The following is a 12,631-nucleotide window of genomic DNA, read 5'->3' as shown; positions in this document are numbered from 1 at the left end:
TATATTTTCAGTTCTAGAATTCCTTGGGGGTTAGAATTCCATAACACAAAATAAGTCATCTGCTTAGTAAAACTCTTTCTAATAATGTATTTAATTTAAACTCTCATATAGTTTCATCTGTGCATGATGATATGGCCTTAGTGGATGAGAAATCAGTATCAAAACAGCAGATGTTTGGTTTACCAGTATTTGCAGGGATTATTTTCACTCTTAAGTCTATAGGAATTAATTTACTATTGCTTACATACCCCTTCACTTTTCTTCCATATCTGTCAAGAAACCACTTAATGGCTTGTTATTAATTGAGTCACCAGGTTAAAACTACATTTTTTTGTTTTCAGGGACCTCAGTTTTCATGTACAGTGAAGAACACAGACAAAGAACCAGCTCCTTTTTCCACCATGGTTTACAGTAGTAGTTTCAGAGTATCAGATAGTCTAGTTTTAACTTCAAGTGTTGCATGATCCTAGTACAAGAAATGTCTATATTAAAGGCTTTAAGAATCAGTTTGAGTTTTGTGTTTCCACAAGATTTTGAAGTATTTGGAGACTAGATTTTTTGACAGACTCTTAAACGTGAATGTTTTCGAGGCCCAGTACTTTGACTTCGGCAAAACAGTCCAGGACCACAGTCACAACGCTGGAAAATTTCTGGAGCTTGAGCACCATCTTTATGGCCACGTCTAGAACAAACTTGCCCCTCCAGGAGGACTGGCTTACAAATTTTTGTCCAAAAATGACGAGCACAGCAAAGTCCAGGATTGCAGTCAAAAGTTCGTAGACAACTTTCACCTTCTTGCCCTGTAAAAAAATCAAGATAGGTCTTTTAGTAACACTACACTTCTATTAGTAGATGGGTGTTGATGTTGTTTAGTAGTTTTTCAGTCATGTCTGACTCTTCATGACCCCATTTGGGGTTTTCTTGGCAAAGATAGTGGAGTAGTTTGCCATTTTCTTCTCTAGTTCATTTGACAGATGAGGGAACTGGGGCAAACAGAGTTTGTTTGTGACTTGCTCAGGGTCACATAGCTATTAAGTGTCTGAGGCTAGATTTGAACTCAGGAAAATGAGTCTTCCTGAAGTCAAGACTTCTATCTATCATGCCACCGAACTACCCTGAAATTAATATAATTTATGTTTTATTGTATTTTTTATCTATTTTGTTAAACATTTCCCAACTGAATTTTAATCTGATTCCCCTTGGGCATTTTGCAGGCCACAATTCTGACAATGTTGCTTTAGGATATATATATATTCGATGGCTGGTAAGGTCCTTTCCAACTCTCAGATTATATAATGCTTTAAGTTTCCAAGGGATTTGGAGTTAGACTCTATATTGAAGCTAGAATTAAGCTTTCATACCTAAAAAGTGCCATGACAGTAGATTTAGTAATGTGGTTTTATGTTTACTATTTTAGAGAGGAAAATCTTGCTGTCAGTTTCTCACAGAATCTATATTCTGATCATGGAGTTCTGTGGAACAGTTTAGTAACTTTTATCGTAGTAACATATATTATAAATTAAAACAGAATGAAACATTTAGAAAATTTCACTTAACTTGATAAGGTTTGTTTTTCTACAAATATAAAGAGTACCATTCTTTTACTAATGCAGTCCAAGAATCAAAGGATGTAAACTGGTGGGTTCTCTCATCAGTGAGTTTGTGATTAGTATATTCATGTTGTGCTGCACTGATTTCTGCTTTTCTTATTTCATGTTCCCTATCCCTTTTTCCCAAATTCGTTCTTTACCCACTATCTCTCATAAGATTGAGCCTCCTGCTTTTCAGCACAATTAGATTAGAGAGAAGGCAGAAAAAAGTTTCTAGTAGTACTATATTGAAGAAGACAAGTTTTGTTTCATCTCCTACCTTAATCCTAGAAGCCAAGAGGAAAAAAAGAAAATCATTTTACTGTGTTAATAGTATTGTCTTTACCTTTACTGCCTTGAGCTTTGTTAGTGTTGGGCTTCTTTTTGAGTTTGCTTTCTTGAATTGGATGCTGAGTTGTCACCTTAGAATCCAAGCCTCCTTGGTCATCATTTCTCTCCAGGATTGGGGTTGTCTCTTCAATGAGTGTACAGACATCTGAGGGACAGTCATTCAAGGCTAGAGTTATTTGTAACATTTTGGGGGGCAGGCATATGAACACATCATAATATGCTTTGGCAGCACCTGTATTTTCTATTTCTGTTATTTTAAATGCTTGTTGCATGTGTCAGTACTTAAAAGAACCATGATTTTATCATTGTTAGCATGCCTTGCAATGATAGAGAGCATAATCCAAATAGTATTGAACTGCTTTTGCTAAAAAATTGATTGCCTGCGGTGATTTGTTTTATATTTTATATAACCTAAGTAGTATGTGATGTTCTTGAGAACCAAGACTGTTTTTATCTTTGTTTCCCCAGTACATGGTAGGTGTTTTAATAAATGCCTTTTGAATTCACACACACCAGTCTATGCTTTAAGCCTTTCCAGTCTGGTAAAGGACCTGGCTTGTGGTCTATTGACATAACCTGCAAAAACCCAGGGTCACTTCCATTCTATAATGAAGACTAAAGGATGACTTTAGTGGAAGATTTTTTTTACATGTCCCAGAAAATTAAAGTTGGTTTTTAATTAAGAGGGAAACATATGGAGTATGTATTGTGGGGGAAAAGAATAAAGAAATAATTACAAGATACAGTATTCAATTTTGGATCATTTTAAGCAACAAATTCTCAACACAAATACAACTAAGAATAACTCATTAAGAAATGTTTTAAGTTAAGGTGAAAACTATAAGAAACCTAAAATTTTTAGAGGAGCCCTTGAAGTGTTCTTGTCTATATGGTATATATGTGCAGTGTCCTTTAAGGGCTATATACACTTTAATGCACTGCATGGGTTCATGACAACTTACCATTGACACAGAGAGTCCCTGGGCAACACATGCCATTACGCTGGCATCGTCTCCTTAATCCCCGGCACATTGTACAGAATGGCTTTTCATCCCTGGATTTGAGGCAGAATTTTTGGGCACCACAATCCTTGTCATTCAAGCACTGCGAAGAACCCTGTAGAGTAGAAGTACTTCCATGAAATACATAACACAGAGCAAGAAAATGCACCAAGATGTCAGACGCCTCAAAGGACTTGGAGCAGAGAAGACCTCAGAGGTTATCCAGTGGCTGTCAAAGTAGGTGATGATACCCCAAGGGGGCAGTTGGGCGCAATTGTACACTTAATCTGAGACTTCTTTTCTAGTTGGTAAAATTTTCAGGGTGGTGCTGAATAATTTTTTTTTTAAGGGTGGTAGGCCAAATAAGTTTGGGAACCTTTGATTTAACCCTTCTCATTTTACAAATGAGGGAACTGAGACCTTGAGAAGTGAAACCAGGATAAAAGTCAAATGCCTACATTTAAAAATTCACCCCAACAAGCATTTATTAAGCAATTATTATATGCCAGCTTCATTCCAAGAGTCCACATTTGGTTTCTTAAAATCATCAGATTTCATGCTATTATGGTGTTTCCACCATTCATGGAATTGTTTGCTCTTTGTGAACCTTCTTAAAAATTTAGTACTTTGGCTTTGTGGCAGTGCCTTCACATATAGTGAAAGGATGCCAAGGAACAAAATAAATTTATGTTCTTTATCCTTAAAATAGCATTATAGAGTACCTCATATTCATATCCTTACCAGAGCCTTAATATACTTTAGGTTCATTATTGGAATGGGTCTCAGCATCTCATTGCTCAGATTATTAGCTTCACTTTATGCATGGAAAAAGACCCAAGTTCCCTCCTCCCTTCCAGATAAGAGACTGACCTATGGATTTTAATGATTTCGTTATAAAATCTGGAACTTCACCAATGAGACTAAAACAGCAAACTCAGTTATAAGCATTCATCCCCAGCACAAATTTTACCTTCCGAGGGTCTTGTACTTCAGCAGAACTCTTGATGGTATTAAAATCCAGAACCAAAGCTCCCAGGGGAGAGCACAAATAACTTAGTCCCAGCAAGAAAACTACCACCATTCTTCAGATATCCAGATCTCAGTGTTTGCTATTCTTAGGAGACTTGCTTGCAGATTTCACTCACTACCTGTCCCTCTGCACGTGTGTTCCTTCAAACTAGTAATTAGTTTTGCCAAGACATAAAAATATAAAGTCTTGCAAAGCTTCTTCTGCAATAGAAGAAAATTTCAAGGCTAAGTAATGTGTGTGAAAAGTGATGAATGAAACCTGACCAGTAGGCTCCTTCCTGGAGTATTTATAGCCAGATGTGCCCATTTCATCCTCCCCCCAACATTTCCTTCCTCTTCAGCCCACACAGGCTTCAACAAATCCCTTCAAATCTGTTTGATCAATAGTTCAAAACAAGGACTCAATAGAGTGAGAGAGGAGGCAGGGCTGCAGCAGCCTCTTCTCCTGGGGCTGAATCCCTCCTAATTATTGCATATCAAAGTGAGTTCAAAGGGCTCCGAGAAGAGCAGGATGTCTGTATCAAAGGCAAACTCTGATAATCACCTGCATTTCCTACCTTCAATAATCCTTTGCAAAAAAAAGTCTTAAGATCTGTTTTCACAGCTAATTGTGCTCAAAGAAAGAATGAATCATATTGGCCTGTGTTCGAGAGAGGATGCCAAAAATTAACGAGTTACAAAATATACTGAGAACCTTTAAACTGTGCCTCAAATAGTGAAAAAGGTAGAAAAACACCTTCTGATTAACTCTGGCATCCAGATGTAAAAAAATCCTACCAGCTTAAAAGCAGCTGCCAAAATAACACCTGTTCCAACTAAATATCAGTTTGGAAAGAGGGTACAATGTTCCTTAAATGAAAAAAAAATTGTTTGAAGTTAGGGTTAATTAATTCAGAAAATGACAAGATTCATAAAAAAACTTCTGATGTTATAGATGTTAGCGAAAAGTCCATTTTTTATTGAGTTACACACCACTTTTGAAAGAACTAGCAGAAAGCTATTGGTTTACTTTATATGTGATGTAATTTATATCATATTCTCATAATGAATTAAATGGAAGCAGATTCCTTATGCTAGCTGATTTCTTAAGTATTATCCTAACCCATTTCCAAACTTCCTAATTAGAAATTGCTTTTCTCCAGTTCCAGCTCCTTCCTATCAGATTGTTTTTCAGTCAGCATAGTTGACAAGGGCAAGTCAAATGTCTTAAGTACTTTAAGGTTGGAATCTAAAGAGAGGACAACTATTGTTACTTTCCCTCTTCATTTTCTTTTTTTTTTTAATCTAAATTAATTCCAGTATCTCAGATGCGAGGTGTTTCTAAACTGAGTTCGACCTTTGTCACATTTTCACTTATGGCTTACCATGATTTAAAGTGCTTCCAGAATGTTTTTCACAACATAGCAATCCATTAGAATTTATCTAGTTATTCCTTTACAATTATGAGATCTCTCCATTTTGAAGTCCACTATAGATGATGACCAATAGAAAACTGGGTTACATGGGTTGTGCATATAACCCAAGTTTTAACTGTATGGCTCGATTTCTCTTTTTCCATAGCCTTACTGAATTATTTACTGTTTATTTAATGTAATGGTAGCCATTTATGCTAGCTAACACCACTCCCCCTTATTGGAGAAAATATTCTTTGATAGGATAATAAGGACATGGCTGAAATATACTTTATGGTTATTTTGATGCTGGTCAATCATTACAGAGAGTAATAGGGAAAGCGCCCAAGGTCTCCTCTCTTCCATTTGTTCACTTAATATTTACTGATTACCTACTATGTGTAAGTTCTTGTACTAAGCAATGAAAGCACTTTAAAGATAAAATAACAATGGTCCCTTCCCTCAGAGGGAAGATGAAGAAGCTAAAAGGGGGAGATGAGATTTATATAAATAAACATGTACAAAGTACAATTTTAAAATGCCTATTAAAAATATAAGTGCTATCTGAACTCTCCTTGGGGAAAAAGGGGAGACTTCATGGAGGTAGAGGCATTTGAGAAAAATCTTGAAGGATGGATATGGATGGGGGGAGATAATCTAGATATATAAAGCATTGCAGAGGCATGGAGGAAAGGAAGTGCAGGCTCTGCTAGAAAACAGTTTAGTTGAAGTGTAGAGAATATGAGTAGTATAAGATAAGGGAGGCTTGTGAGGAGCATTGAAAAGCAAGATAAAAAAAAAAGAAAAGCAAGATAAAGATTATAGATAGGATCCCAGATTTAGTACTAGAAACTAAGGCCCAAAGGTGTTTTTGATTTGTCCAAAAGTGCATAGGTAGTAATGAACAGAATTAGTATTTAAATTCATTCATTAATAAGGGAATCATTGAAGATTTTTGAGCAGGAAAGTGAGGTGATTAGGCCATAAAACAAAGGATGAATTAGTTGTGGGAGGGACTAGAAGTAGTGAAACTAATTAGAAAGTTTATTGCAAGGCCCAGAAGTAAAGTGGGATTGGACTAAGATGGTGGCAATAGGAATGGAAAGGAGGAAACAAGGAGGCATCAATGTCTACAGAGGCAGAAAGGTATATAGAGCACTGATGGGAGTCAGATGGGCTCTAGTCACATGTCTGTCATTAAGAAGCTGTGCATTAAAGAATCACAGGTGGAACCAGAGACCTTAAAAATCACCTAATCCAATGCTTTCCTTTTTATGGATGAAGAAAGAGTTAAATTATGGTCTAGAAGAGTTAAGTGGCTTGCATGAAGTTACATCTGATTAGTGGCAAAGAAGAGAAATAGAAGATACATCTCTAGGCTTCAATTTTCTCAAGTGGAAAATCAGTTTGGATTAGATAATTTTTAAAACTTCATCAGGTCTAATATCATTCTACAATTCTCCTTGAATGCCTCCTCCTGATCTGGAGGTAGTCTTGGGTTTCCAAAGGTTAATCCAACATTATGTAAATTTCTACAGTTCTACAGATGCAAGAAATACTGTGAAAGACAAATTAAAAGAAAACTGGCAAATAATTAGATGGGCACTTGGGAATAGCTGAACAAGTTGTGGCGTATTATGCTTGTGATGGAATATTATTGTGCTTTAAGAAATGATAAGCAGGATCCATTCAGAAAAACCTGGGAAGATTTATATGGACTGATGCAAAGTGCAGCAAGCAGAACCAGGAGAACATTGTACTCAGTAACAGCAATATTGTAATAATGATCAACTGTGAAAGACTTAGCCGTTCTGATCAAGACAATGATCCAAGCAACTTCCAAAGGACCTATGATGAAAAATATTATCCACCTCCAGAGAGAGAATTAATAAGCTCTGAGTACAGATTGAAGCATGCTTTTTAAAAACCTTATTTTTCTTGTTTTCTATGTGTGTGTGTGTTTTCTTTTGCAACATAGTTAATATAGAAATTTTTTTTATGATTTCACATGTATAATCCATATTATATCGCTTACCTTCTCAAGGAGTGGGGCAGGGAATGAAAAGGAGAGAACTTGGAACTCAAAATCAATGATAACCTTTTTTACATGTAATTGGAAAATAATGAAATGAAATATATTTAAAATAATTAGATGGGGTAAGGATATGGGATTAGCAGTGGGCTGGGGAGGAATTTTTTAATGATATTTTTGAAGCCTAGAAGATTAGTAGAATGGTATTATTACTAGGGATATGCTAGAGCCAGCTTAAACTTGCAGGAGTCAATTATTAAATTTTCAGTGTCAACGTTTATACCTCGGAAATCAGGGTTTTATTTTTTTCATTTCATGAGGAAATGTTAATAATACAGATTAAACTTAAAAGTGTGTCGTGGGTACTTTTTTTTTTTAAGCTGATTGTTAAATATTTACGGGCACACCCCTACATGTAACCCTAGTATCAGAGACTCTCTTCTGAGATGAAGAACCTGGGTATGATTTAGAGATAGATTCTCTGGCTCATTGCCACCTCCTAAGTAGAACATGGAAACTTCAGTATCAGTGATCTTCTTGCTCAGGCCCACAAGGCCTCAAAATATAGGATGGTTTTATTCACATAGTAAAGGACAAATAAGGGACATATATCCAAGTCCCTAGACATCACCAGTAAGTTACCGTATCCCGCAGACTGACTATAGTGGATGGGCCCCCAATAGGGGGGTTAGTGGTCCCCTTTTCTGCACTGCTCTTTCATTGGCAGTTCTCTGGTTATTGCCCTTTATAGCTCTCTTATATTTCCAGTAGCATCATTGTTGATGTGGGTCCTCTTGCTGCGGTTGCTGTTCTTCAACTCCACTGTCCAACTCCACGCTAACGGATGGTACTCGTTATAAACTCCGTTAGTTTTTAAAGCCCTTCACAACCTAGCCTCAATCTATGTCCATTGTCACTGGATATTACTCCCAACCGCTTCCTCTGTAATTCAATCAAGCTAGTTTTCTGTCTGATCCTCGTATACAACACTCATCTACCCATCTCCATACTTTGCACTGGCTGTTCACCATGCCTGGAATGTACTCCTTCCCCACTCTGCCTCAGAGAATCCCCACTTCAAAACAGTTCAACCACCATTTCTACGTGAAGCTAATCTCAACTTCCACCCTCCCAAAGAGTCTCAAATTTAACTACTTTTTCAATATTTATTCTGTTTGTGTGTGTGCACACATGTATGTATCTCTGTTCTATGCACTCTTCTCCCTCTATACTCTCTGTGATCTTATCAGCTTTCATGGATTCAGTTATCATCTCTATTCAGGTTATTCACAGATTGTTTATCTAGCCCTCACCTCTCTTCTGGCCTCCAGTTTCATACTTCCAGTAGTCTATCAGATATCTCAAACTGGATTTCCATAGACATCTTAAAATTCAACATGCTTAGAATTGCCCTCATTCTCTTTTCTCCAAAATCCTCCCCTCTTCTGAACTTCCCTATTGCTCTCAAGGGCACCATCATACTCTCCTAGGGGCCATCTTCAACTCCTCATGCTTAGCCCTCACACAGGCAACCTGTTACCAAGCCCTAATGATTCTCTCTTCACAATTTCCTTTTTACAGGCCCTCCTCTCTCTTGTAACACAGTTGCCTCCCTAGTACAGGCCCTTATCACCTCATACCTGGGCTATTGCAATAGCCCACTAGTTGGTCTTCCCGCCTCCTGTTTCTCCCCACTTCAGTCTATTCATTCAATTGCCAAAGTGATCTTTCTGAAGGGTAGATCTGATCATATCAGCACCCTACTCAAAATCCAGTGGCTCTCTATCATCTCCAGGATTAGATATACAATTATCCTGCTTAGCTTTTAAAATTCTTCATAACCTGGACCAGGGGTGGGTGGAACCTGTGGCCTTAAGACCACATGTGGCCCTCTAGGTCCTCCTTTGACTAAATCCAAACTTCACAGAACAAATCCCCTTGTTTGTTCTGCAAAACTTGGACTCAGTCAAAAGGCCACATCCAAGGACCTAGAGGGCCACATGTGGCCTCAAGGCCTCAGGTTTCCCACCCCTGTCTGTACCCTTCTTATCTTTCTAGTCTTCTTGCACTTGACTCCCTTCTATGCAGTCTACAATCCAGCAGCAGGGACTGCTTGGTATTCCTCGAACATGCCACTCCATTTCCCTACTCTGCCTTTCACTGACTTTCCTAGAATGTTCTAGGCCCCATGCCTAGACTGTTTTCCCTCTTACTCTCAGCCTCCCGGTTTACTTCAAGCCTCAGCTTAAATCTCACTTTCTACAGTAAAGCCTTTCACGGTCCCATTCAATTTAGTGACCTCTTTCTGGGATTTTCCCCAAATTACCCTGTATATATCTTAGAGGCAAATAATGGTTTGCAAGTTGTCTCCCTCATTAGACTATAAGCTCCTTGAGATTGGGGCCTATATTTTGCCTGTATTGTTTTCACCCTTCTATCATTTAGTACATGGAAAGCACTCAATAAATGTTTATTTTGTGTCAGTCCATATACCTTCCTATGCTTCTCTGTATTCTTCGTATTCATCACTTCTTGTTCAATAACATTCCATCACATTCACATGTCACAATTTGTTTAGCCATCCCAGTTCTTTGTTGCTACAAAAAATGCTGCTTTAAATATTTTGGTGTCTATGACCTATGTCTACCATTATTTCTACCTTTAATCTCCTTGGAATATATGTCTATCAGTGGGTTCTCTCACAGGAACATTTTAGTCACTTTCTTAACCACAATATTTATTCAGTTTATGAATTATCAAGGATTTGATCATTCCCACGTGACTTCTGGATTTCATGATCTCTAGAAATGCATGCAAGATGAAATCAATTCTATAATTCACACCTCTCAAATCATTTCTCACCCTGGCTGCAGGAATTCATCAAGCCCCCATCGCTGGGACCTCCTCACACCTTTTCCAGATTCTTTTTTCTATATTTTCTTCCCTCACTAGAATGTGAGCTCCTTGAGGGCAGGGATTATCTTTTGCCTCTCTTTGCATCTCCACTACTTAGCACAGTGTCTGGCACATAGTAGGCAATTAATAAATGTTAATGATTCCAGCTCTGATTTATTGAGTATCTACTAGAGAAGTAAAAGTCTCTGCTTCTTTTATCTCTGGTACTTTCCTGAAGGGGGTACAATTTTGTTCTCTTGATCACTAAGAAGCATAAGGGTAGAACTAAGAAAGAATGGACTTAAAAATTGCTCAAAAATTGTTAATGGCTTTGTATTGCCTATAATGAATGAAATTCAGACTCCTTTGCCTGATATGAAGGTCCTCCTTAACCTTGTGCCATCTGACCTTGCTAGCCTTAACTCATAGTGTTCCCCTTCATGGATTCTACATTCCATGAACTACCTACCCTAAATACATCCCACACCGAGCCTTTGAATTATAGGTTCCTTACACCTATAATGCTCTTCTCCCACTCATCTTCACTTGTTAAAACCCTACCTATCCTCAAATGCCACCCCTCCATGAAATTTTTTCTGACAACTCCATTCCAAGCAATAATGATCCTGCCTTACCCTCTCACCTCAAAAAAACATTTCATATGTATTTGTCATGTGTCATTTTTCATTATAGTTATTATGTCATCATATGATATATGTCATCTATTCCTATTATAGTGTGAGCTCCATGATAGTCAGACTCTGTTTTATTTAATTCTTATATCTCTCCAGAGCCTAGCATAACGCTCTGCATGTAGTCGGAATGGAGATAGGGATATGATGTCCTCGGTATAATGAACTCCCAGGCAAGGAAAAACCCTCTAAAAGCCTTTTTAAGGTATTTAATAAATGTATAAGTTGAAGTTGGAATGGGAATTAGAGAAGCAATCAGCCACTGTTTGATCCAAAGTATAGCTCCTTTCTCTTCTATAACCTGTCCCTCAAATTGACCTACCTGAGTTATCTCAAAAGGGCAGCTAGGTGGCACAGTGGAAGGATTGTCAGGCCTGGAACCAGGAAGACTCCTCTTCCTGAGTTCAAATCCATCCTCAGCCACTTACTAGCTGTGTGATTCTGGCCAAATCACTTAACCCTGTTTGTTCAGTTTCCTTATCTGTAAAATGAGCTGGAGAAAGAAATGGCAAACCATCCCTGTATCTCTGCCAAGAAAATCCCAAATGGGATCACAAAGAGTCAGATATGACTGAAAAATGACTCAACAACAGAGTTATTTCATATTTTTAAAATGACTCCTAAAAAGTTATTTTGAAAAGAATTCATTCCACAAAGTCCTCCCTGTAAAATTTCTTTTGGAATAAGGAGACTATTTCTTCTGGAATGGTTTTGTTTTTTTTTTTTGGCTAACTCTGCCTAGTATGCCACCATTACTAACTAAAGAACCCCTGTGCCTATAGGAAGATATCTTAATCTAGGATCTCAATTACTAGAGTGTTAAGGTGGGGGGAGGGATGTAAGAGGAAAGGACCTGTGAAGGGGGGAGTGAAAGGTTTTAAAATGTTCATTTTTGCTTGAAAAGTATTTTCCTAGTGGATAGTTTCATGCTACTAAATTTCACTGCTCCGACTCCAGCATGCACAGACAGCTCCTCACATTAGCAATACCTTAAAGCCCAAAGAGGACAACTAGGCTGCCCTTAGAACGTAGCTCCCATTCACAGACACCCAGAGTGGGTAGAACAAAGGCAGAAACCCAATCCACATGTCACCTGCCAGGGAGCTGGTATCTTGGCTCCTCCGGGCAAGTATTATAAATTCAGGTTAGTATTTCAAATAGATCCCCTCAGATCTATTTAGGAATTCCAAAGGAAAACTGAAACTGAGCAATCTTGATCACTGTTTAGAAGCAATGAGAGTTCCTGGAAATAAATGTGCTCCCCAGCTCCCCTTTTCCAAGGCTCAGGTTTCATTCCATTTCCTGGAGTCAGTCAGCCTGCCCACAAAGAAGAATTTTGATAGCTGTACACCTGTAGCCTGCAGAATTACAGCTGCTATCACTTAAGTCAAATGCAAGACGTCAAGACAGGTGATTTATAGTTCACATAGGAATGGAGATTTTAATTTTGTTAGAGCTCCTGTGTCGAAACCAGCTTATTTGCAATAAACTTTACTTTTCTCTAAAGAAAAAAAAAATCATCAAAGAAACTAGAAAAAGTAAGTCCCTGGCAGAATCTCACAGGAATTAATGAGTGAAGGTAAAAAGATGAAAAGGGACAGCATGTCATCTTATGGGAGTAGACAGAATATGGCTGCTTGGTTAGCTGAGG

General features: G+C 37.9%; 2 protein-coding genes across 2 annotated transcripts in view; one reads left to right on the top strand and one right to left on the bottom strand.

Moving 5' to 3' along the window:
- The window catches only part of POLB (DNA polymerase beta), a 35,753-nt gene extending 33,305 nt beyond the window's left edge, over positions 1-2,448 (top strand). Inside the window, exon 15 of the transcript XR_011166018.1 lies at positions 342-2,448. The gene's annotated coding sequence lies outside the window, so the exon portion shown is untranslated. The remainder of the gene's footprint in view (positions 1-341) is intronic.
- On the bottom strand, positions 550-4,258 carry DKK4 (dickkopf WNT signaling pathway inhibitor 4). Its single transcript, XM_069075822.1, has 4 exons — positions 3,912-4,258; positions 2,903-3,056; positions 1,936-2,085; positions 550-800 (listed from the first exon to the last, which is right to left on the bottom strand). The coding sequence occupies exons 1-4, from the start codon at positions 4,020-4,022 to the stop codon at positions 550-552; spliced, it is 666 nt and encodes a 221-aa protein (XP_068931923.1). The 5' UTR covers positions 4,023-4,258.
- Positions 4,259-12,631: the final 8,373 nt, after the last annotated feature.

The sequence above is a fragment of the Petaurus breviceps genome, unplaced genomic scaffold (assembly GCF_028583685.1).
Source record: "Petaurus breviceps papuanus isolate PSGF00001 unplaced genomic scaffold, PetGlider_PUasm1.0 90919, whole genome shotgun sequence".
Classification (NCBI taxonomy): Eukaryota; Metazoa; Chordata; class Mammalia; order Diprotodontia; family Petauridae; genus Petaurus; species Petaurus breviceps.
Note: the sequence above shows the minus strand (reverse complement) of the source record. Positions and strands in the feature narration are given on the sequence as shown.

Coding starts and splice junctions, on each gene's coding strand:
- DKK4 (XM_069075822.1), bottom strand. CDS start 4,022: ATGGTGGTAGTTTTCTTGCTGGGACTAAGTTATTTGTGCTCTCCCCTG. Junction 3,057..3,911: donor AAGTACAAGACCCTCGGAAG/GTAAAATTTGTG, acceptor TCTACTCTACAG/GGTTCTTCGCAGTGCTTGAA. Junction 801..1,935: donor CAAAGCTCAAGGCAGTAAAG/GTAAAGACAATA, acceptor ATTTTTTTACAG/GGCAAGAAGGTGAAAGTTGT.